We start from the raw sequence: 24,624 nt of genomic DNA, 5'->3' as shown, positions 1-24,624 counted from the left end.
GTGACATTGACTCTGGTGCCATTTACAATAATGGATACTGGATATCCCGCGCTGGACAGAATGGGAAGAGTTAGCTGTCTTTTTGATTTATACCGCGTGTCTGTTTGTGGCAGTGGGGTCAGTGTTGCATATCAGTTTGTGGCACACGCATGCATGGAAATAGATGGCACAGGGGTTAAAGACAGAGCGCTAAACATATTCCCCCCCCCCCTTACCCGTTCTCTCCGACTTCCCCCTCCCACTTTGGTTTTCAGAGCGAGAGTGCCTCAGCAGCAGTGCACTCCTCTCTCGCTCTCTCTCTCCCTCTAGCCCTCTGTCTCCCTCTCCCCTTTCTTGCTCTACCCTCTCTACCACCAGCACTCTCTTACTCACTCAGTCAAAGGGGGGGATTCTCCGTTAGCAGCTGTAGCTCAGTGTGAGCCTCACTTCTCATCATCATTTCATTGATGTCCTCTTGTTTTTTTTTCTCTCTCTCTCTCTTCTGAATTAAATTTCTCAGCTGCCGATGTCACAGCTGACATCCAGTGTCTGGATGCTACCGAGGTGCACAAAGGGTGGAGGGAATGGAAGGGAACTTTAAGGTTGTGAAGAGTGCACCTTTCTCTTGAATCCAGACACTTTGGACAGGTTTATTCACTGTTGTACTCAACAAAGGAAGGATTTCTGTTGTAGTGGACGTCTCATATTGGTTATCTTCTCCCCCTCGAGACTCCTGGATATAGATTTCTTTTCTTCGCCTTTGGTTCCACCTGCCTGTTTCCCCTCTGAGATACTCTGCAGAGTCTCTTGTTACTTTTATGGAGTGTGAAATATTTGCAGTAAGTGTGAAGTTTTGGAGGAGCAAAGTGAGACAAATCATGGCTGATGGAAGTGCAGCTGAGTTGTGAACCCTTCTGTTTGCCCAGGCAGCCCAGGTAAGACCATATGTTCTGATTCTAATGCATGCCCAGATAGAGGTGTAATTGTTCACATAAATATATGACATGCATAGGGGGGTGTTGGGCTTATCTGAGCATACCAGACAGGTCTATTGGCAAGAGCTGTAATGTGATATTAACCTCATCGAATTTCATCTCTGCCCTTGATGATTTGGAAACAACTGAAGTTGCAAAGGAAGACTGCACTTTTTTTAGGGATTTCTGTCTTAGCAGCTTGTGGACAAATTGTGACTGATTAAGCAGACTAAGCAGTTCCCTGTGTTCCTCGAACAGTTGCATCAACTTTGCGTGCATCACAATAACTTGCACCATTCTGCCTGTGTACTCTCACAGAGTGACGGTGCATTTCGTCATCAACCCCCTTAGACATTCTGCTGACGTAATAATAATGCTTAGAACATCAACTATATCTAAACCACAAATTTGTTGACAACATTTTTCAGCATTAAGCAATCACAAGCTTCAGAATATCTCTTTCTGTTTTGTTTCAGTATTTTTTTTGTGTTGTAAATGCTATGCAGACCTGTATTTGAATCAAACTGTGGCACCCTATGTGTCATACGCCATTTGAAACTCTGAGGTTAGACACTTACTGTTTAATGACTTGTCCAACATCCCATTTCATGAATAATCTGGGAACTTGTACTTTGTGGTGTTTTCTATTATTCTAAATAAAACATTACATTGAATTTTGCATGAGCTGGAAGATTTGTTTTGCACAGCTGCTCTCTGAGTCATGAAATTAAGGATTTAATGCTCAATATGAGTGAGCTGGTCATCAGGTTTAGACCTCTGCCATCATGCAAGGTTCTTCAACTGACAGACAATGATTCTGCAAACGATCAGTCCTGATGGAGTCTGATGGAGCTTTGCATTGAAAGCAAGCAGATTAATGTCTTCCCTAAAGGCTCCATCTCTCACAAATGCAGAATATGATTAAAGACAAACATGCTAGTACACCTTAGTTGCTCCGCCTATAATATTACCCATATATGCAAGATTCACTTAAGTGACATAAAAGTTGAAGGACTAGTCCAATTTAGAAGACAAGAGCTGATAACCAATCGGTATTTTTCTGCAATGTCACCACGTTCACCACTAACATTTCTGTTCTCAACCATCCAGAGATGACCACAGTGTCAATGGAGCCTGTCGGAGTCCTCGTTGAAAGGGGCGCAAACGCCACCGACCCCCCTCTGAACTCGCATGAGGACGCAGCAGCCACCTTTACCATTGGCACCATTCTCTCCATCATGTGCCTCGTTGGAGTGTCAGGGAACATCTACACCCTAGTGGTCATGTGCCACTCCATGAGGACTTCAGCCTCTATGTACATTTACATCATTAATTTAGCTTTGGCAGATCTGCTGTATCTTCTCACCATTCCCTTCGTGGTCTGCACGCACTTCCTGAAGGGGTGGTACTTCGGGAACACCGGGTGTCGCATTCTGATCAGCATGGACTTCCTGACCATGCATGCCAGCATCTTCACACTGACGATCATGAGCACAGAACGCTACTTCGCAGTGCTCAAGCCGCTCGACACGGTCAAGCGGTCTAAAAGTTACCGGAAGGCCATCGCTCTGCTGGTGTGGGTAGCTTCTCTAATCCTGGCCCTACCAATGATCGTGAGCATTCAGCTAATGACAGTGGGAAAGAAAGCCATGTGTCAGCCCACCTTGTCCCCACTCTCCTACAAGGCCTACATCTCCGTCCTGTTTTGCACAAGCATCGTCGCTCCGGGACTGATCATTGGCTACCTCTACACCCAGCTTGCGCGCACGTATTGGGTTTCACAGACAGAGACCTTCAAACAGACCAAGAAACTACCCAACCAAAAGGTGAGTGCATCACAAGATAGTGTATTTTATGAGATATAAGTGGACATAATTTACACACTTTATAATGGTCACTTTATTTCCCACTCATTTTCAACGATGTATGCTTTGCATATGTGCATGTATGTGTTCAGCCATTTATGTATTTGTAGATACCCTTGATACAGAACGATGACATCATGTGTTCCGAAACCACTACGACCATTAAAAGTTTCCCAGCCTGATACCACGGTTGTTAAGATATAGGTTTAGGCAAAATGAGAACTTGGTTAGGGTTAGTGAAAGAGGATGGTTTGTGTAAAAAGGAATTAAGACTTAAGAATGAAACCAAAAAAATTGGCACAAAAGAGGAAATAAACATACTCCTGTATGAGAGTTTAACATATTATTTTACCCGTCCAACCATCGCAAACTCACCACTGTGTTACATATGTATAAGTAGGATATTCACTCCAAACCAGTCTGGAACCCTGTTGTTATTTGTTATTTGTGGGCAGCATCCCACTTGACCTCTTCCTCCACATCTTACCCTCTCTGGATCTCAGCGGGAGATGGATCCAAACACATCCATCAAGTCAAACCTAATATATTTGTTGGAGGTTTTTTCGTGACTCGTGCTGTACAAACCCCCACAGACATTTGTCTCACGAAGGCTGACTCAGTTGCTCACCTTATGGAAAGTGTATGACTCCTTAGGGCGGGGGCCTATCCTGTAGCTCATGGGTTTGTGACATCCTTTCTTAGAGTTATTGCATGTGCTTCTGCTTGGGCCTAGTTTTGCCAACAACCCTGTCATCATTTCTAATAAAAACAGGTGCTATTAAAGTGTGTGAGCGTCACAGCATCCTTTTGGCTCTCTGCTAGAAGGGTTCCATTATCAATCCTCTCCCTGCTGTTGTCGGTTTTGTATTTTCCATTCTCCTCTTGCTATTTGCTCTTTGCTCATGCTGAGACAAAAACATTTCCAGTTTTCTTCATACCAGGGCTTAAAGCCGGTCAGTTTCGTCTGATCAATGCGATGAACAATGTGGCGAATGCTGCTCTGCAGTTGCATTAAACGGATATCCATAGGGTTCACTTGTACCTTGGAGCTAAAGAAAATGCAGGCTGTCCAACTTGTAAGAGCATCGCTTCTTGCTACAGGAATAATTTATCCTGTGCTGTGTGTTACGTAGAGTCCATTGCTGTCATCATGTGAGTTTGATAATGCACCCTTGGTGTGCATAGCACTGACTGGTAGGGCGGCTTAACCCCTAACTAGAGCCAGATATCAGAGATCTGAAAAGGTTCAACTGGATTTGCTGACAATAAGATGCCGCTTACCAAGAAATTGCAGTGTATGAGTAACAAAAACATAAAGACCTGGGAAAATTACATGTATGTCCACAGCACTGAGGTTATGATATGTTAAACATAGAAGGCGGTGTTATTTGTTGCATTTGACCAGTAGCTAGTGCTGGCAATTGTAAATACAAGTCTTAGTTCCGATTAGTTCATAAAATCTACAATGAATTTACAACCCTATAAGTAAATAAGGTAAAAGTAAATACATTTTCAATAATAATAATACTTCTTTTCCATTCAGTTTATTGGCGGGTGGCAACCAACTTCAAAGCACATATACCACCGTCCACTGTGTGTTTCAATATCCTACTTCCTATTCCCTATTCGGTACTGTATCTCTTATTACCCTTGATATTTGATTTGATTCTTTGTTTGGTCTACTGGTAGGGGGCAACCTGCAGTGCTGGCGCGTAAATCTGAGTTATCTAGGCCATATTATATTCTTCTGTCCCCCCTCGGATAAAGGAGCATACTCCCTATTCCAATGGTAAATACTATTTATCAATCTCAGTTCTTCTACTCCATGCTTTGCAATTTCCCTCTTTAGCTTTTCTCGTTCTCTAACATACTTATTGCAGTGAAGCATTACATGTATTTCGCAGGATTCACATAATCCTGTTTATGAAGTGCAGTGTATTATAGAGTCTAGTATGTCTGTGGCAATTGACCATGCCACCAGGGTCTCCCACACACAGCCAGAGACGAAAGTGTTGCTTTGCAGCATCTTTACTGATCACTTAAAACACGTGAGGAAACATGAAGTCCAAACCAAACTTAAAATCAGTAGAAACTGAGAGGAACAGCCAAGGTGTTGTTACTGACAACAGGACAGTAGGGATATGACTTTTCTGACTTAATGACATGTCTCTCGCTACTTTTATACTGCTCCAAGGTAGGGATGTCACAATATAACATTTTGGTGCCATGATTAGGAAATGTCAGTGTTTTCAAGGTTTTCACGATTATCAGTACTATAGAAGGAAAACGATATGGCAACCAATATATAGCTAATAATATATCGAATTAACTAAAATATTTATTACTATCCAGTTTTATAGTGTAACGTTTGGCTATTTAAAAATTATTTCTGGAAGTTTTTTTTATTTAGTTGCCTTATTGTGGAAGATTTCCTGTCATTATAAGCAGTTCTGTTTTGGGAGCGAAGTGTTGACTAGTTGGGAAAAAATAAACGGCCATACTGTCCTGGTTCAAGAACACATTCTTTTTGCTCTTTATACTATTACCTCAAATGTAAAGGTGAATTAAGCTCTCGGCTATATTTATAATGGTTAATAGGAAGGGGGGGGGGGTCAGCATGTCAGCCGCTCATTCGAAGCTGGTCAGAAACGAGGATTTCTCGTACCATTTTCCACCATATACCTTCCTGATAATGCTTTCCCAATCCTTGCTTGAATAAACCTATCAAATAAAAAGTCTCTGATCCAATTATATGTCCTACCTGCTATCCCATCATGTTTAATTCAATCATTAAACCCCAAATCATCTGCCTTTTGTACATTGAAAACACTTTAGCCATTACAGACTCTTAAGTCTCTTAATTTGTGCTTTCCTGACCTGTTTCCAAGAATATGACCGGGTCGATGGTCCCTCTCCCCCTCCCAAATCCACTCATGGCGAGATAAGATTCCTGCGGCTGGGTTTTCCGCAGGTTCCACTTAAAGTCGCCTTATCTTTGACGATCAGCTCGCAGAGGAAGAAAACTCACTGACGGCGAATGTACCTGAGATGGCATGGAGGGTCATTAGATTATAAAAAACATAAATCATTCCCAATTGGCTGTAAATACAAGTGGGAGTGTCTGGGGCGCAGAGCGCTGCACCCTGTGGAAAATCGGGCAACAATTAATTAATGAGCAGCCTCAGGTCCAGTGGTTGCCAAAACTTTAAGCACTTACATTCATTAGTTAGACAGAAATTAACCAAATACAATTTGAAAACAAAAATCTATTCAGTGGAGCTTCCAGTCTACTGGGATAATTGTAAAAGTAAAATATTATTATCTAATTAAATTATGTTTAACATGTTTTAAGTAGGCTTTTTTGTTCTCAGGATGTTGGAGGGGTGGCGCCCTAGCACCCCGTACTAAGGAGTTTCATTAATGGTTCCACCCTCTGGTTCTTTCTCCCTAAAGGTTCTGTACCTGATCTTCACCATCGTCCTTCTCTTCTGGGCATGCTTCCTGCCATTCTGGATCTGGCAGCTGCTGGGTCAGTTCCACCCGTCACTGACCCTCTCCACCAAAGCCAAACGCAACATCAACTACCTGACCACGTGTCTGACGTACTCTAACAGTTGCATTAACCCTTTCCTCTACACGCTGCTCACCAAGAACTACAAGGAGTACCTGAGGAAGCACAAGCGCTCCTGGACGGCCGGCAGCTACTTCAACCGGAGGAGCCGTTTTCAGCGCTCTCCTCGCAGGTCGCCATCTTCCAGCAGTCAGCAGTGTACTGAGAGCTTCATGCTCTCACATACAGCCTCCCTGCGAGCTCATAACAGCAGTTTGTGAGGTAGGAGCAGCTTTCACTCACTGACATTTGAGATTTTCTGAGGTCATGTGAAAATTTTAAGAATTCATCCTGAGTATTTCCTGAAACATACCTTAGTTCTGCACCAATTTCCTGTATTTTTCCATCCTTGTACTAACAATTATGCATCAGAAGCCGATGAGCCAGTGATATTGTAGGCTTGGCAGCTGTGTTAGAGGTTTCTATCAGAGGAAGGCCTGATTGTGTTGGGTTATGTGACGACAGATGGCATTGATTTCTGGCTCCCTGAAAACAGGTCTGTTTAGGATTCTAACTTCCTGGTGTGCATTGTAACACGTGGGACAAGTGCCTCTTGATGTTTATGTATGAAACTGGGCGAGCTTTGTGAAACGTGTTAAAAAATAATAAATATTCACAAGCGTGGGACATTTTGAAGGTTCGGAAAGGAAATTGCATTTTTGTGCCATTGGGTTTCTGAGATGTATGTACTTTGTCAAGTGGCACAAAGCATGAATAAGTCAAACTCCTATTGCATAAGGGCGGGTCATAGAGTTTCCACTTACATGTGCCTAGAGAGGCAAAACATTTCCATACACATATCCATTAAACTTGTTAATAAGAAATTACATATCTTCTATCTGCGTTCATACTGGCACATATAACACTGTATAAGTTGATTGAAGCTCCACTTACTGACTTTTCAGGGATTTCATTGAATAGTCTTCTTTGAGGCCCAGAACAGTAGGTGGCCGAAACATTTACAATTTCTATCATATCAAAATTGCATCAGTTGTAGTGTTGTTATATATACGTTTCAAAACACCAAAAACAAAGTCTTAGCTGTTGTGTGGTTATGCTGTCTGCCTGTAGCTAATATGACAAAATGTGGTTTTGAAGAAAAATGATATACTAAATATATAAAAAAAAGCGTTTTGTATAAATATATGTGACTCAAAATCATTATTACTGCCACTGCTTAAGGATCATGGCTGCCGGAGGGTCCTCTCATCCTGTTTACTGAGCTGGTAAACGTTTTATTTATTTAGGATGTTTAAATATTTCTTATTCCATTTCAAATGTCAGACTGAATATTCTTAAGAATAAAAATGTCATTGCTCTTTAAAAGGCTGTACTTGCATTATTTTGCTATTATATTAACATTATATCTGTGGCATAAAATGGTCTACAAATGATAATGGTTTCTCGCCATAATTTCTGAAACAGTATATCATCCAACAAAAATAGATAACATGATAGGCCTGTGACAAAATATGTTTTTGAGGAATCATATTAAAAAAAGGCAGATATCCTGTCAATTTTAATACAATAGACTGCCACAAAGCTCGGTTCTTGTCAAGTGTAAATATCTAATGAGTTTTTGAAATGTACCAGTTAAATGTTTCATTACAGTAAAAGCTTTGCGATGAGGATTCTGAGTGTCTGAATGTTGCACATCAGCTTAAATATCAGTTTAGTCAGCCGTTAACGACAGAGTGTGAGAAAGAGTTCAAATAAGAAGCGAGCAGAGAAGTTTAAATGATTAAAAAGAAAACCCCTGCAAGTCATGCATAAATGGTTGGAATATGTGGCTAAAAGTTATGGATAAGTGGTATTGAAATAGCCATAACAGTTAATGTTTTCTCACTCTTTTTTTCTATAATAAAACTACATCACAGGTGGAACCTCAGCAATGAGAGATTGCACTATTTTGTCTAATTAATTCATGACAAACATTTTGAAAATATTTACAATGTTAGATTATAAGCATTGACCTCTTGTTCAATTACTAGAAAATGAATTTTTCTCAAATGAATTTTTCTCAAATCATTAAGGACCTCTTAACCTCAAAGCATCAATTACTTTTTTAAGTGCATCTTCTGTCTTGTTGAATGATTTTTCTCTGGGTACACATTTCAGAAGATTACTATTTACAAAGATAAGAAAATGCATTATTCATGGGGCGCTTCATTCTACATGCAAAGTATCATAATTTGCAATTATTTAGCAAATCCTTTTTCTAGCTTTACTCTCAATTATGTTGTGTATTACCTCTATTGGACTTTCCTGAAGCGAGCTATAAATGTACCTTATGCCTAAAATATTCTCCTTCATTTATTTTATTTGATATCGCATCAAGGACCCGTCTTAAGTTTTTTTTTTTTCTGTTCATATTACAATGTGATTTTTTTTTTTTTTCCCACATGATTCTTTCTTATTTCGGTCTTTCACTGACTGAGTTACACTTTCAATAACCCTGTTTCTTTAAACTTCAAGGACTGATCCATGGCTCTTTTTTGGAACCTGTATCAAGTTTGAATATTTCTCAGCAATATATCATCACCAGGTGTCCCACTTTTTGCAATATCATTTTTTTTGGGGTATATTTATGTACGTGTGACAGTCTGCATAACTCACACATACATCTCACACATTCGATGTTGGTCACAAATTTTCTTTGCAGAGAAACTTACAGCACTAAATCATAGTGGAGCAGATGGGGAGGGAGGGAGGGAGAAGAGTAGGGTGAAGGGTGAAGGGCGGGTTGGGTGACAGGATACACACACACACACACACACACACTTGCCACCCAGTTTGGTAGCATAGCCGTATAAATAACATATAGTTAGAAGCCAGCTGAGACACACAACACATTTGATCCATAGTTCTTCTTCAGATGCCAACATCTGCTCAACTAATATCTAGCTAAATATTTTTACAATGTGGAACATAACTAAATCCAGAATGGAAGTTTACTGCAGTTTACTTTGAGTATTTATTTCTCAGGGAAATTGTACATCTGTAGTTTTCAACTGTAAGCACAGGCCAGGTGTATGCTTGGCGGAGCTAAAGTCAAGAAACATGTTTAATACAATAATTAAAATGTAAAATATGTCAATTACAATAAATGCAGAGCAGAACACAGACATAGTCAGCAAAATAAAACAGAAACAGACCATGATATGACCAAAATGGACAAACTAAAAACTAGAACAGCACTCAGTAGAGCACATGCCTCCACCAGGCCCAACAGTCCCATTAAAGTCAATCAGGCTGCACCAAATTACACATTCCTTATATTTTTCATCAAGATCCTTAAAGCATTTCCCTGGGAAAAAGATGAAAATGTTTCAAAACAACCACCTCCTCCCAATGTCCGCCCCCTGATACGGATCCACACACAAAATTGAACTGATCCTTCCCTGACCATACGTCATCCTTCCACCAAATTCCGTGGAAATCGGTTTTGCAGTTTTTGTGTAATCTTGCTTATGAACAAACCAACCAACAAAAAATGGATAGGGGTGAAAACATATCCTCATTGACAGAGGTAACAAATATAACAGGACAACAGAAGCATCGAGGGTAAGTCAAGCAGCGGAGCAGTGTAGCAACATGCACATAGTTTATTGACGGACATTTTTGGACGATGAGAGTTTGGAAATTATAGTGCTGACAAATTAAGTGCTCGGTTTAGCAATGTTCTTATCTGACTGTGATTGCCGAAGTCCCTGATGTGCACTGGTTCAGCAATCCATTCATGTGCGCCTTTTAGATGAAAAGGCAGATTGATCGAAAGCAGCAGGAGAACGCCATTTCCTATTGTGACACCTCTTGTCATCTGATTTGTATTTATTTGTTCCCTCACAAAGAATCTCAGCTCGGCGGGAGCACGCCAGCAACAAAATTAACACATATCAGGTTCTCTCACCTTAAAAAAAAAAAAAGAAATATTTCCAGATGTTACAGTGCTGAGAACTATTCGATATCCTACCATTGGTTTTTATGGTTTATTGAAATAAGGATTCAAGTGGCCTGTTAAAGGTGACCAGCTTGTTAAACAGTGGGTTGGGTGCAATAGGATCCTCAAAGAAATGTTCATTCTACCAGCGATACAATATTTTATGAATCTGAAACTGATTGTGATTTGTAAATTCGCTAAATTATACTTGACCATTGAGAGGTGAAGCAATTACAGACCAAAATAATTCTTTGACAATTTCTAAAATGTGTCCAAGAGCAAGTACGTGTGCCAAAACAGTAATGCTAGTGTGTTTACTTTCTTTCCTCATAAACTATTAAATCAATCTAGACAATTTTATTTTCCACTATAACAACATTTTTCATTCCAATTCATCCCACAAGAGAATAAAAATCCAATCCCGTTCATAACTTTGCACAGAGCTTCAGCTGTATTGGTAGTGCTTTACCCTTGATCACAGGGTGGTGTATGTCCAGGCTGTTTGCACAGAGAGTAGCAGCGAGTCATATATTACCACTGTCTGCCTTGGAATACAATGCGCTGAGTGACACCTCCCATAATTCACAGGGGCAGGGAATATGGCTCCATATTTGCGCCAGCACACATGGAGACACACATGGAGACACAGAGGCAGGAGTGTCTCCGATACACTCATCACCAACACCGCTGCCAAACTCAGTCCAGCACATAGTGTGTGTTTCATCGACAATCTTTATTTTTCAAGTGTTGGTCAGCGACGTACAGTGTAGCCGTGTTCATCAAAAATATAATGCAAATGGTTTCTAATTGAGTAAAAAATAACTGACATTAATTTACATCAAAAGTACAATGACAATGTTTCTCACGTTGATTTTGTTTGGTCAACATGTCTTCCACCTTTTATTGAGCACGTGTTATAGAAACAAGACATTGTGCTTTAACAAGAAGCAGCGCTCGAGTTTGAAAGCATTTACTGACCATCCAAAGCTAGCTTTATATCGGAGCCAGTCAACTTTACACATTTTTTTTCAGTAACAAGTAGTGTAAGGAATTACCTTTTGATTTTTACGCCCTTTCCACACTAATGCGAATTAAAATGTGAAATGAAACAATCAGCTTTCTCTGCGTTTTTGGCCTCTCGTCCACATGCAAAGACATTTTAAGTCACTAAAACAGAGAGTTTTACAAACACCCTTCAAAGGGTTTCTGTGTGTTTGTGTGTACATGTTAAAAGGAGCATTTTGGGAATGACATCACGGCGTACTTCGCACATTGCTCTGTTTCAGAAGCATGTGCCAGAAACAACAACGTGGCTATACCCCAGCTTCTCTACGTTTGGTTGACACTGCTGGGTCTAATTCTGCAGCTAAATTTAGCATCAGTGCATCACATTCACAGACGTCTGCCTCGCCCAATATTACTTGGACACAGCTTTGTTCTCTGGTATTTGAGACATCATTGATGTCGATTTTATTGCCACCCACTAGCCAGGCATGGTTGTTGGAGTGTCCGTAGTCATTTTTGTATTCTGATCTGGACGGAGATGTTTTATAAGATGAAAGTTGTGTGGATGGAGATTTTTGGCCTGACCACAGATCATTTTAAGATCAACATGTTCATGGGCAATAAATATATACAAAATGTAACTTTGGCCACTAGGGGTCTCTCAATGAAAACAATGACAAAAGATCTATCTTGATGACTTCGTGAAGCAGCGTGGCATCATGGGAGTTGTTGTCTTCACCACCATTTTTTGCACCATAATGTTCTTGAGCTTCAGAGACAGAACGCAAGATCCATTATGAGATGCCAACACAAACTGTGGAAGAATAAAAACAGCTGACTGCTTGCTGGCCTGCGATGTGTTTTTCCTTTCTCATGTTGTTTGCCCCAAAAGTTAAAACAGAAACGGGACAAAGCAGCGGGTGCTTATGACGCAGTTAAAAGGCAAACAAATTGCAACATCCTGTTTGAACCAACGTTCAAACCCAGAGAAATGCAATGAAGAAGTTTTATGTAATATAGCTTTATAATACGGCTGTGGCTCGGGAGGGAGCAGACATCTGCGCTATATAAATACAGACCATTTACTATTAAAGTTTGGTGTGGGTGCATTTGCTATGTAAACAACGTTGGCTGTGGGTGGGAAATAAAAAATCTGTTTGTCTGAAACTAGTAAATAGGACAGAGGCAGCATTTAAATGCACCATTGACTAAACTGGGCAGAATAACACAACAACACATATGTTACCAAGCATATAATGCAGGTAATTCAACCCCCTTTTACGGCCGAGTTATCTAATTACTCTCTGAATTGAATATACACAGTATTAATGAATACATTTTTGATTATATTTTCTAAAATGACTAATGTCTCATACAAACTGAAAATGCAGCATGACTGCAGTGGCTCTGTGAAGCTCATATGTCAGTCTGAAGGTCGTTGTTCGGCCCTGTCTCTCTGCCAAGCGATCTCAGTCTGTCCCCGATGAAGTTTGATCTAACCCAACCAGTAGGAAAACATCCCAATGCTGTTTTATTTTACCAATAACAATATACAGAATGAGCTTTTTAATTATAAGGACATATAAACAGTTATTGTGCCCAGAAGAATAACAGAGCGATTTTACTGCTATCACAAAGTTGGCGACCCACCAGCTGGAAAATCCTCCTGCTGCGAGAGGATAAATAAAAAAGTAGTTGTAATATCATACAGAGAGCGGGGATTGATTTCATATCATCCTGCTGTGGAAATTCAACTGTGAGGAACAGAAGCTCAGATCCAACCAGATTCTTTGAGCATGATGCCGTAACAACTTGTCTGCAATGACAAGATTATAGATGAATATTGAGATGACTATAATAAAAAGTATAAACCCAGGTTAAAACGTATCTATTCTGCTCTGACATTTTGTGTGTTTTTAATTTCTCCATCGTTTTATAGTCACAGCTTCCCTTCCCTTCCTATAGGCCACCTCACACTTGGCTCTGCGCTGGCTTGGAGACGCTTTAGCACAGTATGTTTGAAATAGTTTAGGAATAAGTGAGCTGTTGGAAAACTGAGATCATGAAAAGGGAGCAATATATATCTCTCTTAAAACGATTTAAAACTTACACCTTGATTTTTCTTTTTTATTTGTTTTATGGGATCCACATGTCTTTTATTGCCCTCAGTGGATTTTTTTGGGGGGGAAAAGAGAAGATTCTGAAATGGCTACTAAATGTTTCCTCAATAAAAGGTTGCAGGCTAAACTCCTGCGTCTGCAGTGACGGCTGCCTGGCAGGCCTTGTGAAAGTGCCCTCAGCTCCCAACGCACGCTGACACCATCATGTGCTTACGGCGGCGCAGGGTCAGACGAGGAAGCAGCCAGCAGGCACAGGAAATGGTAGGAAGGAGGCATTTTTAGCTGTTTATGTGGAAAACAAGTGATATATGTCCGTGTATAGCAGTTTTATAGAGCTGTGGTTTAACATTCACCGCAGCAGTAAGTCGATGTCCCCTTTGACTAGTTTAATTATTCCATACATATAAAGAATGAATATTCCCACAGCCTCAGGACTGAGATTACCCTGAAATATTGCCGTTCAAGTGTCACCAAGTAATTGACGAGGATAAGAGCGGCTGAAGACATTGTTTAAGTTGTATTGCCTTTTCCCATGAGTGGCAATTTTGCAGTCTGGAATAAAGTAACTACAGTAAAAAGCTCACACGAACAGTGTCTGGGCAAAAGAAACACACTGTGCCTGTATGATTATGAGTCACCTCCACTGCCTGTAGCATGTTCAAAAACATACAAAGTAATACATCTTGAATCTTCAGTGTTGGAGAGACATGTGAAAGTGGTTTCCCCTTTCCTCTCAGCTAGTGAGAGGAAATTACTCAGCAAAGGAAGTGGGGATTTGAATAAATAGAGATTTTAGAATAATATTTCTCTCTGCGTCAGAAGGTCAATAATTCATACAAGAGAATAGACAAATCACTTCAATAAAACCTCTAGTACATCCATATATACAGTAGTCTTCATTTCTTTAAATGCAGTCTTACAGTGTGTATATAGGAATAATTGGTGGCTATGGAAAACACAATTCTAAAGGCACAATTCTAAACAAACCCAGGAGCTCATCTAAACCACATACCATATTTACATCTACTACAGGTAAGAGCTATTTTATCTACAAAGGTGAATTCACTTAATGTCCCACCATGTTTTCCACCTGCACTTTACTGCACCAAGCACTTATAGACCTGTGTGGAGCTGGAGGCAGAGAGAAAAGTCTCTGATCCATATGTATAACGTACATACATTACATTACATTTCATTTAGCTGACGCTTTTATCCAAAGCAACTTACAATAAGTGCATTCAACCATGAGGGTACAAACCCAGAACAACAAGAATCAAGAAAGTACAATTTCTTCAAGAATGCCAAACGACAAAGTGCTATACGTAAGTGCCATTTAAAATAACATAAATAAAACAAAAGAACAATATACAAAATATTTTTGGGCCATTTGTGTAAAAGGGAGGATTTCCAGTGTAAACATGATCAGATCTATGAAGTTGAAGTTAAAAATCTATATATAAAATAACAATTCTTCAGTATTTGTAAAATTGTTAGATGTTTTCAAATCGCTCATTAATTGTTATACATTTTTGTATCTGTTTTTTCACATATCCATCATGCAACACACATTTCATGACCATTCAGAGTCTAATTTCCAGTCACAATTACGCTACGCCTGAAACTGATGTCAGGCGATGAGCTGAAGATGAATCACGTGACTGAGTTGTTGGAATTCAGAAACGGTCCACCTGTGACGTAAGAGTTTTACCCTGTTATCAATTCAGACTCAAAATATAAATTATTTAACAAGAGCTGATGTGACCTGTCATTTTTGATGGTTTTTATTTTAACTGGTGGAAGGAAGGAAGGAAGCAAGCAAGCAAGCAAGCAAGCGTGTGTGTCTTAAAGGTGCATCCAAATCACCTCCTATAAAGAATCCTTTTAGTGGACACAAACATTACAAGCAAAGACGATATTAATATAACAACCATCTTTTTCTTTGATAGCATTTTCTTTCAAGTCCAATTATTAATGTAATGTTTCAGTTTTTGGATTCAGGTGAAATGGTACGACATCATACAAGTAGCAATCAAACACTTTCATAACCAAATTTAACAAGGAGGCCACATAAACCCATCTCCTGCTTCAGTGTTGATTACAAGTAGACCAGAGGAATACAAATAAAGGGCAACAATCAGTATAGTATTATCATAGACAGAATAGGAAATGAATAAAACATTTTTTTAAAAGGGGGTTCTCATTACATCACATCCAGGCTGATATTTCCCATTACTAAGTCTCGGAGGTTGGTCTAAGAGTCACGACCTATACACAACACCACACACACAAGGCCAGCCACAAAGTCAATCACCAGCCCCCATGGGGAATATAACTTGTTAGAGGAGCCTCTGACTTTATTTTTTTCAAATTTTTCAATTTGCAAGTTCAATTTTTGATCTTAATTGTTTTTTCCTTAATATAATATATCAAAATCTTCACCATTCTCAATCTGCAGTTGACCTTTGCATGTCCAAAAATTTACAAAATGTCTAAATTGTTTGTAAAAAAATAAAATAAGGTAGTATTAACTATTTTTGTGTGCCAAAAAAGAGTAGGTATGTATAAGGTTTGTGTTTCGTGCTTATTAGCAAATCTTAGCATGCTTACCTTGCTAAATTAAGAAGGTGAACACACTCAACATTATACTTGCAAAACATCAGCATGTATTGTCATTTGAGCACGTTAGCCTGCTAATGTTAAGGTTTTGGCTCAAGCTCCAGTCCTTAAGTGCAGGCTACATGCACTTAATACTGATCTCCGTCCACACAAACGTTATGCATTAGTAATAACTCCAATCCAAGACACATTACATAAAGCAAATGCAAAAATTTGGTGGATTAGTGAAAAGTAAGATGAGGTATTTACTTTCTTGGACAAACAATGCAGTGAAACTGTTACTGACAGTAAGTGTTTCACTAACATTTTGCCGTCACTGCTGGTTGTGAAGTCATGACTGAAGAATTAATCCGGAAGTCAAATGTCTTTGATCTTGCCCGTCCAGACTACAACACAACCCTGGAGTTTTCAAATTAAAAGGGGGCTGGCAGCGTTTCCAGAATCCTCAGTTTTATACTCTGTGTAAACATAGCAGCGTTGATTTGCCCTAACCCTATGGCTTCCAGCCCTTGGTCTCGTTCAAGTCATTATAAAGTTAAATGTCAAAGTTAAAAGATTATCGAAGAAGTATAGAGGGTAGATTGTTGGCATTAATCATGCAGGCTATCAAATCATAGAGATTTGTAAAGTGTCTACAAGCAGAGACACACAAATCCTGCCCCATAAAGTCCATAAAGATTAAACGGGGGAAGCCTTGACCACTATTAGAGTTGGCTATGAAAAATTATTCCCTTCATCTTTAATTATAATTGCTTTAATCCCATGTCTCGAGCTGCACATGTCAGCGCTGCTTTCAAGCCATCCTCATCCGTCACAGCCTGTTTCTGACTTTACGCTATAGAAATATTGATGGAGGACTCATTAAGTTGGTTATCTTCTTATTGCCCTTTTCACAAAGAGCTCGCAGCGGCCCGTTGGACTGCGAGGTCACCTCTGTAAAGGTCACCCTCTTTTCTATCTGTCATGATGGTAAAAGGAATATTGATCTTCCAGCCATATATCCGAAAGCTGATTGCATTGACTCGGCTCATTTTGGGAATTGGAAACAGGAATCGCTGTTCTCCTTCCATCAGCGATGAGGAGGCTGATGAGGAGGCTTTGTGTGTAATAGCTATAGGCTACATTGCCTGGGAGAGTCTCCATTGTGATCAATAAGCACCTTGACTCACCCCCCACTGCTGTTCTACAAGATTGTATAGACTGGGATTGATGGAGTGTACCTTTTATCTTACCTGGGTTAACGTTAATGTTCCAACCTGCGCTTAGAAATCTCTTAAGCTGATGAAACACGGAACATTTACTTTTCTTTCCCTTATTCCCATGAGACAGCTCACATGAGGTAAGATTGAATGAGTTTGTGCAGAGTTTAGCAAAAAAAAGCAGGCAGGGAAGTGATGATAGGAACCTCCGGCGAGTGAAAGCTTTTCCCTTTCACTTTTTCTTTTTTTGCTGTGAGCACTCCAGCCTTGAAATAATTCAGCATTTCGTGACAAGAGCTGCACGTTTGACATTTAAATGATAGCTAAGATGTCACAGCTCAGAGACTCACACTGCAATTTTCTGCCAGCTGGTTGTAGATCCAGCACAGACCCCTTCCCCAGTGACCTCTGGATGGATCGGCTGGCAGGCAAAAGAAAAATATTGGGCCCCTACTCGTTCATCTACCTCCCACCCTGTCTGCTGACAGTGTGTCATGTCGCCCCCAACTTCCCATCAGTTACAGTGCAGGCAACACATGGCAGTTCTGTAACTTGCCCACGCACCCAGACATCAACAAAACCCTGTGCCAGAACACTATCTGGATTTTTGTGTCAGACATCTTGAGTTATTTGTCTCAACTATATGTAAAGTTAGTTCAAATAATTAGTTGTTTCTTAACTTAGGTCTTTTTTCTATCAGTTGCAGCCATTCTGAGTACATAGTATGTGTCCTACATAAAGATTCAGGAATGCTCAGGAATTTCTGGTGGGGAAAAAAAACCCCATTTGATTCTCTTTAATCCTTCCGAAGTTCAATTTTAAATAAATGATTTCCAATGCTTGTTTTTAAAAAACGACCGAGGCAGGGAAGGAGAAGAAAAAAAAAACTAAGAATTTCCAATATTAAAAGTCGCACATTTACGACTCAACTTCCAGCCTCATTAGTCCGTCTTAGGCTTTGTTCCCTGCTCAGTCCCCCGCTGACTGGCCAGTCATCCAGTCCCGCTCATAGCTCAGCCTCCCTTGGCTCCATCCTGCAAACTGCCATTCCCTCTTTGCCATCAGCCTGCGTCTGCCAGGACCTTCAGCTCCTCCTCAATAAATCTTTACTTTCTCACTGGTGGCTGCAGTCTGCATTTAGTTTCCACAATATCTAATTCTGGGCTACAATGAGGTATTTCCTTGTTGCTGAATTGAAATGCAAAGTATACAAATAAGACTAAGTGAACCACTGCAGGTGGTTCGGTGACAAAACAAGAATTTAGAAGAAAGGTTTTTCAGGCACCTTAATAGGCTGTTTGTTTTCCTGTTATTAGGCTGTTTTTGTTGGTTATCGGAGCTAACTTTATAGTGGTCTCTTAGGGCAGTTTTTGAACCTACAAACAGAACTATTTATTTGCAGTAAAAACAGTTATTACTTACAATTCCATTTTAAGCACGATTGTTTCTGATGCTTCACACAGGCACGGTTGTTCCTTAGAGCTTAATGCTGATTACAGGGCACATGCTGATGTTTAGCAGGTTTCCCACGTCCACCATGTTAAGCGTGTTAGCATGTTTAAATACACTGATTAACAACAGAAACAAACAACAGCTGGCGCCGATGGGTACATTATCTTGTGAGACTTCCTCATGCTGCCATTACTCATCAGCTTCGGTTTTTATTTTTATTCCAAAAGTTGAACATGTGAAAAAGCAATTAAATACCAAATTTACATTTAATGTCCTATAGTAATTTTGCCAAAATGTTTTGAATTTATATCTCTTTTTTTTGGTTTATGCGTTTTATTTGTATCTCTACTTTGTATCTCTACAGTATCTCCTCATGGTCGTTGTGTCTCTTTGAGATTATTTCATTGTCTTTCTGCTGGCTGCCCCTCCGGCTCCCCCCTGTTTAGGAGACTGGAGGTGCTGCTTGTCCCATAATACACTGTGTTGCCAGAGTTGGTTGAAAAAAGGTTGAAACAAATATTTTACAAGAACGAATCATATTAGGAACTTAAGCCGGACCTGTCATACTTATATTTTGTAGTTTGTGGTACAAAATCTTGACAAATCTCTTTAAATTACATACAATTCATGGACACTGAAGGATATATAGTGTACTATATAGTATATTATAGTAATCCAATACCTTGTGTGTTTGGGGGCCAACGGGGAGCTGTTAAATTTGCCCAGTTGGTAATCTAGTTTTACAGTAGGGGTATAAACACTGAACCCAGCCGGCTGTGTCACGACTGTAATGAATCTTGCTGGAAAACCACTGCGGTGTGATGGCATGGGAACAGAATGACAACCCAACACTGAAGGTAACATTTTTTATTAGGGGAAAAAAAGACTGCTTATGGACATGTGGCTAAAGTGATATGAACCATTTATTAGCACTTGAAGCCCTGGTTCTCATGGCTGATGCATAATTTCTACATGCCCATGAGCACTTCTTGAGGTGTAATGCTCTGAAGATTCCGAGCTCGGGGAAGCAGAGATAAGGCTGAGAAGAGGAATGATAGGAGGATGAGAATAAGTTACATTTTAATAGAAAGATGAGGACATGTGAGAATTGTCGTCCACCCCTTTTTTTTTTTTTTTTGTTCTGTGGTCCTGTCATGACAAAGAAGGATGCAGAAGGAATGGAGGAGGCAAAAAATAGATTCAGTGGGATGAAAAGAAAATAGATTGAGGTTCTGTGTCGGTGAATAATAGAAAAGCCGACGCGCTGTATATATGGTAGATGAGCTTAGGAGATGTTTGAGAGGTGAAGCTAAGCAGAATATGAATTAAGATTGTTAAAGAATTGATGTGTGTGTGTGTTTGTGTGTGCTGAACAATGTGACTGACCTATAGGGCAGCTGTGTGTGTTTATAGTCCTCAGGTCCACATGGTTGTAAATACTTATCCTCTGACCCTGGAAAAAGTGTCTGGCATCTGCACACAGTTTGGCAACCTGGACAAGGAGTACATTACGACACGTATGCAGGCAGCACCGTGACATGAACACTCAGTCCTGTGCTCAATTCAGGTTTAATCACTGTCTACTGTCTTGAACACCTCTACATCCTGCAGCTGGCTTGTGTTATCACAGTCTTCCCCTCCAGCTGTTTCCCTTTATGTCCCTGTTCTCCAGTAATAATGGAAATGTTTGTGTTTTCACAGAGGAGGACGGCACAGCTCTGTGTAAATAATGCCATGAACCGCGATAGAAAATTAGCATCTTAACAGTTTCTGTTCCTCTCCTTTGCAGAGTTTGTGTGTTGAAGTGTGAGGATTCTCGCTGCAGCGAGTCAATCAATGTGAATTATTACTGCGTCTCATAACTGCAGTAAATAGAACTGCAGAGCCATCAGTTTTCCGTGTGCCGGCTGGTGCTCTGCACGGACACTGACCTTGTGAAAGGGGCAATACTCTTAAGATCAGCTGAGTTCTATTGACTGAGCAAAAGTAGAGTCGCTCTGACAGTTAAAATTTGTTATGGCCGGTCACCTCTTCTCTCCCAATTCACTGACCCAAACAGAATGTGGATAGAGTGAATCAGCGTTTTTCATGACTGTGATATTACTTACATCATGGTTGTCTATATCCAGCTACAGCTTAAATTATAAAGTTCTAAACTCATCTTCCATTTATGTTCTTCTTATATTCTTACACCTAACTCAGTTACACCACCAGAGGAAGCAACAGGCATAGTATCACTCACATGCTGATTTAAAGCACCTCTGAGAAGCCTAACCTACCAAAAAATGTATTACATTTCTTTATAAAAGGAAATAATATTGTCATACGTTTGTACCATAGCCAGTCACCATGGTGACATCCCATTTGTTTTGCCACACTCCATAAATAGCACAACAGTTTCTCAGAATAGCAATACAAATATGAGATGAGATAACACTTCATTAATCCAAAGAAAAAGGCTAATGCCACCACAGAGTTATAAAAGGTATTCAAGAGTGTTTCCTGTGTTGAATTCATGCTCCATAGTTCATTTCAAAATTCTATAATAACTATGCATGAATGTTGTATCCAGGGCTTGTGTACCACTTTCAGGACATTTCATAGCTTGTATTTATTTGATTTTTGTAAAATTCAAAAGATTGTTAAAAGTCGAGCAGCATTGGCTTTGAGCAGCTCCTGTTTGCAGTGTGTCATTGGAGGTACAGACAGCGATCACTGGATTATGCAGATAAGGAAACATGATGATTCTCAGGCACCTATTTTCTATGATTTCTAAGCAGATTTGCTTATTTATAATGGACACGGGAGATAATTATATCTCCAGATATGTGTCAGTCACACTGGATCTTGGGTCTCATGTCCGTATGCTCAGATGATGCAAAAAGTACCATATTATATATTACTGAGTGTTTGTTATTGGTTTGGTAGTGAAGTGGGGATTATTTAATAATATGACTGAGCCCTTTTCAGGTAAAATACATTATGGGCAAAAAAAAGGGCTCAATTCAGAACATAAATTGTGGCTCCAAGTAATTGAATTGCCCCTTTTAGCTATATCAGGAATCTGTAACCCTATGGGAATTCAGTCATTATTGATATCACTGGTTATGCTAATGCCTTGCCTGATGTGAAAGGTCAACAAGCTGTAAAAAGCATCCTGTTGTCCTTGAAAGTGCGGATAGGACAACTTCTCAGGGAGACTTGTCTGCTTGTCCATAAGATATCACATTGTTCGGTACAAGTCCAAGATTTTAAAGTTCCACTGGAAGCACGTCACGACGGATTAAATATTTATCATGGAGGAGGATTCGTCTGAATCCTCGTGCATTCTGCTGTAATGACATCCCTGAGGCCAGGCGGGGTTAAGACCCGACACCTGGATCCCTCAGCGACAGCCTTTTTCCTGGCTGCAGGAGCATGTTTGATCCTCTGTCTGAGACCAGGGAAGCTCCAAATGAGGAGGATTCATTATTTAAAACCGACCTGAAGCAAAATGCTCCCTGTTCCCTTTCTTGTCGTCCACTGTTGAGGCTGCTCTGAATCCCGATTTACTGTTTCTGTTTTCTGTCTGTCTGTGTCTTGTGTGTCCATCTCCCTGTTTAAACACAGAAAATCAATCCGGCTGAATCAAGGACAGGTTGAACAGGGAAACCAAGAAGCTCCACTTCACGTTTGAAATCGTGTCCTCTTGCTTAACGAAGGTTGAACAGGGTTCCAAATAGAGCTTCCACTAGAGTAAACCACGATGTATCTGCATTTGTTTGTGTGTGGCTGTTTGCTGGGGTCTGCGCTGCTACATGGGGATAATCTGGTGCAATAAATCATAGCAGTGATGTGAAGTTGATTTAAGAAGTGTGGTCGTGTGCTCACACATCGGCCTGTAAGCAGAATTTAACTCTTTCTCTCTATCTTTCAAATACTTACACCACATATACACATAGTATATGGACGGCTAAAGTACTGTAAAATAAAGACAAACTATGTTCTTGAGCATAACTAAGGAGTGGAGGACTTAGACATTATTACATTAAATAGTTTCCTTGCTTTGACAACTCCTGATAACTTTCCGAGTGAAAGCAACACTGTGTAACTTTTACCGAGCAGCAACGCCCTCTGCAGCCACACGTGATGGTTGATTCTGTTGGGCTCCATGTCTTGGCGATCAAGTGGTTTTCATGTAGAGAAGAGTCAGAAATCCCCCGTATCTCCCTGATAATTTACAGACAGTCCCTGACTCACGAGTTGCCCTGTAAATCTGCTTTCTTATATTTTTTGCATCTGTGCTCCGTGTCCTTTTTCACCCCCGGCCTAATCGACCTCCATCACATCATGTGTCTATCCAAACTTGGACCATCCCCCTGTAATCCTTTAGTTTAGCGATATGCCTACAAATATAGCATCGCCCTTCTTTTGTCACCTTAAGTCAGCAAATAAAGGGATCAAGTGATCCATCACCAGGGAAACGTGTAGTTGTCATTGAGTGTATAACATTGACTCTTTGCACTGTTTAATCTGCGTTTAATAAAACCAATACACGGACATCTTGAAGTTTACCCTATCATTGGCACTAGCAGCCATTGGTCCTTGCAGTTGAGGAAACCTTGAGGCATGGGAGTGCTGGAGCTGTAGCACAGGAATACTATCAAGCCATGCTGACCCAGTATCATTGTGTAGTATTTGCTGATCATGCAAGCAACATGGTGCTCCACATCCGAGAGGCCTTTGTTGTTTTTTAAATCTGGGGATTCAAACAGGGATTTCAGGCATGAGCTTCTCTTTTGAGCAGCTTAGCCGAGATGTTCCGCTCATAATCACGTGAGAGATAAAATGAAAACTGACAGCACAGGTAATAAAATGGCAAATCTAATATGTAGACATGAAATTGAAAAGATAGGTTATCATGTAGATTGGAAAATGAATTTTGAAAGCGAATAGCAAAATATAAAGTGGTGCTCTTTGTTACTCATTCTATTGTGTGCAGTGCTGGCCTGATTTCACTGCAGAAAGCCTCCCACTGTGAAATCCGGGCATCATTACAATCACCAGGCTCCCATACAGGGAAGCAATCATGAGTCGATACAGTATAATACATACAGTCTGGTTGATTTCAAAGTTGGATGGAGGGTATGATCACCACTATTCTAAATCTAAAAGAAACCTTATCAAAAAAAGGTCACAGCTAGTCTTAAAAGGTTGTCTTTAAAACGAATTGAAATCGCCATGATTAGTGGATTCACTTGTGGGAGGAAGAAAACTTTGATTTTTAATGCCATTGATCAATAGAAGGTCGTCTTGACAGAGCTGCGAAGCTCAGAGACATCAACAGCGAACCCCTACAAAGCTTGTAAGCTTGAAGAGCTCTTCTTGTTTTGTTTTCACACGTCAACTATTTCGAATCATATGTCACCCAGAAGTGACTAATGCTGACGTAACTATAGCGAATGCTCCATTAGACTTTGACAGCTAATGTACAATGAGCTAAAAACAACTTGGAGCATCGGGAAAACACATTTATAACGTGTATTTTTTGCATTCACAAATATTTCAAGGCAGCTAAAGAAACCACTGTGGATCCAGACAAGGTTGGTGGTTAACCCTCAAACCTGCTTACCTCTATAAGGACACTGCCTGAACCAGTTCTCAGGCTTCACTTCATTCCTTTTTGTTGACAGTGCTGATGAAGTGATATCTCCTATCATTCAATTACTGTTGTTTTCCATCCTGTGGTGGGATTTGACTGATTACATTAAACAGTAATTTAATAAAAATTATTTGATGTTTAATTGAATTGTCTCTATCTTGTACTGTATTTTGTCATTGTCTTAATAGCAGCTCTGACACTCTGTTATACTTACTCAATTATA

At 40.0% G+C, this 24,624-nt stretch overlaps 1 protein-coding gene across 2 annotated transcripts in view; it reads left to right on the top strand.

Annotated features, from left to right (window-relative positions):
* The first annotated feature begins 342 nt into the window (after window positions 1-342).
* The window catches only part of LOC117753349 (urotensin-2 receptor), a 45,554-nt gene continuing 21,272 nt past the window's right edge, over window positions 343-24,624 (top strand). Inside the window, exons 1-3 of one of the 2 annotated variants that reach the window (XM_034571410.1) lie at window positions 343-914; window positions 2,064-2,779; window positions 6,272-6,650. In XM_034571410.1, the coding sequence (XP_034427301.1) occupies window positions 2,066-2,779; window positions 6,272-6,649 (1,092 nt within the window). In that variant the 5' untranslated portion in view covers window positions 343-914; window positions 2,064-2,065 and the 3' untranslated portion in view covers window position 6,650. Of the gene's footprint in view, window positions 915-2,063; window positions 2,780-6,271; window positions 7,751-24,624 lie in introns of those variants that run through there. The other variant, XM_034571409.1, reaches the window with a different exon arrangement.

The sequence above is a fragment of the Hippoglossus hippoglossus genome, chromosome 19 (genome assembly GCF_009819705.1).
Source record: "Hippoglossus hippoglossus isolate fHipHip1 chromosome 19, fHipHip1.pri, whole genome shotgun sequence".
NCBI lineage: Eukaryota > Metazoa > Chordata > Actinopteri > Pleuronectiformes > Pleuronectidae > Hippoglossus > Hippoglossus hippoglossus.
This window is presented reverse-complemented; position numbering and strand designations above follow the sequence as displayed.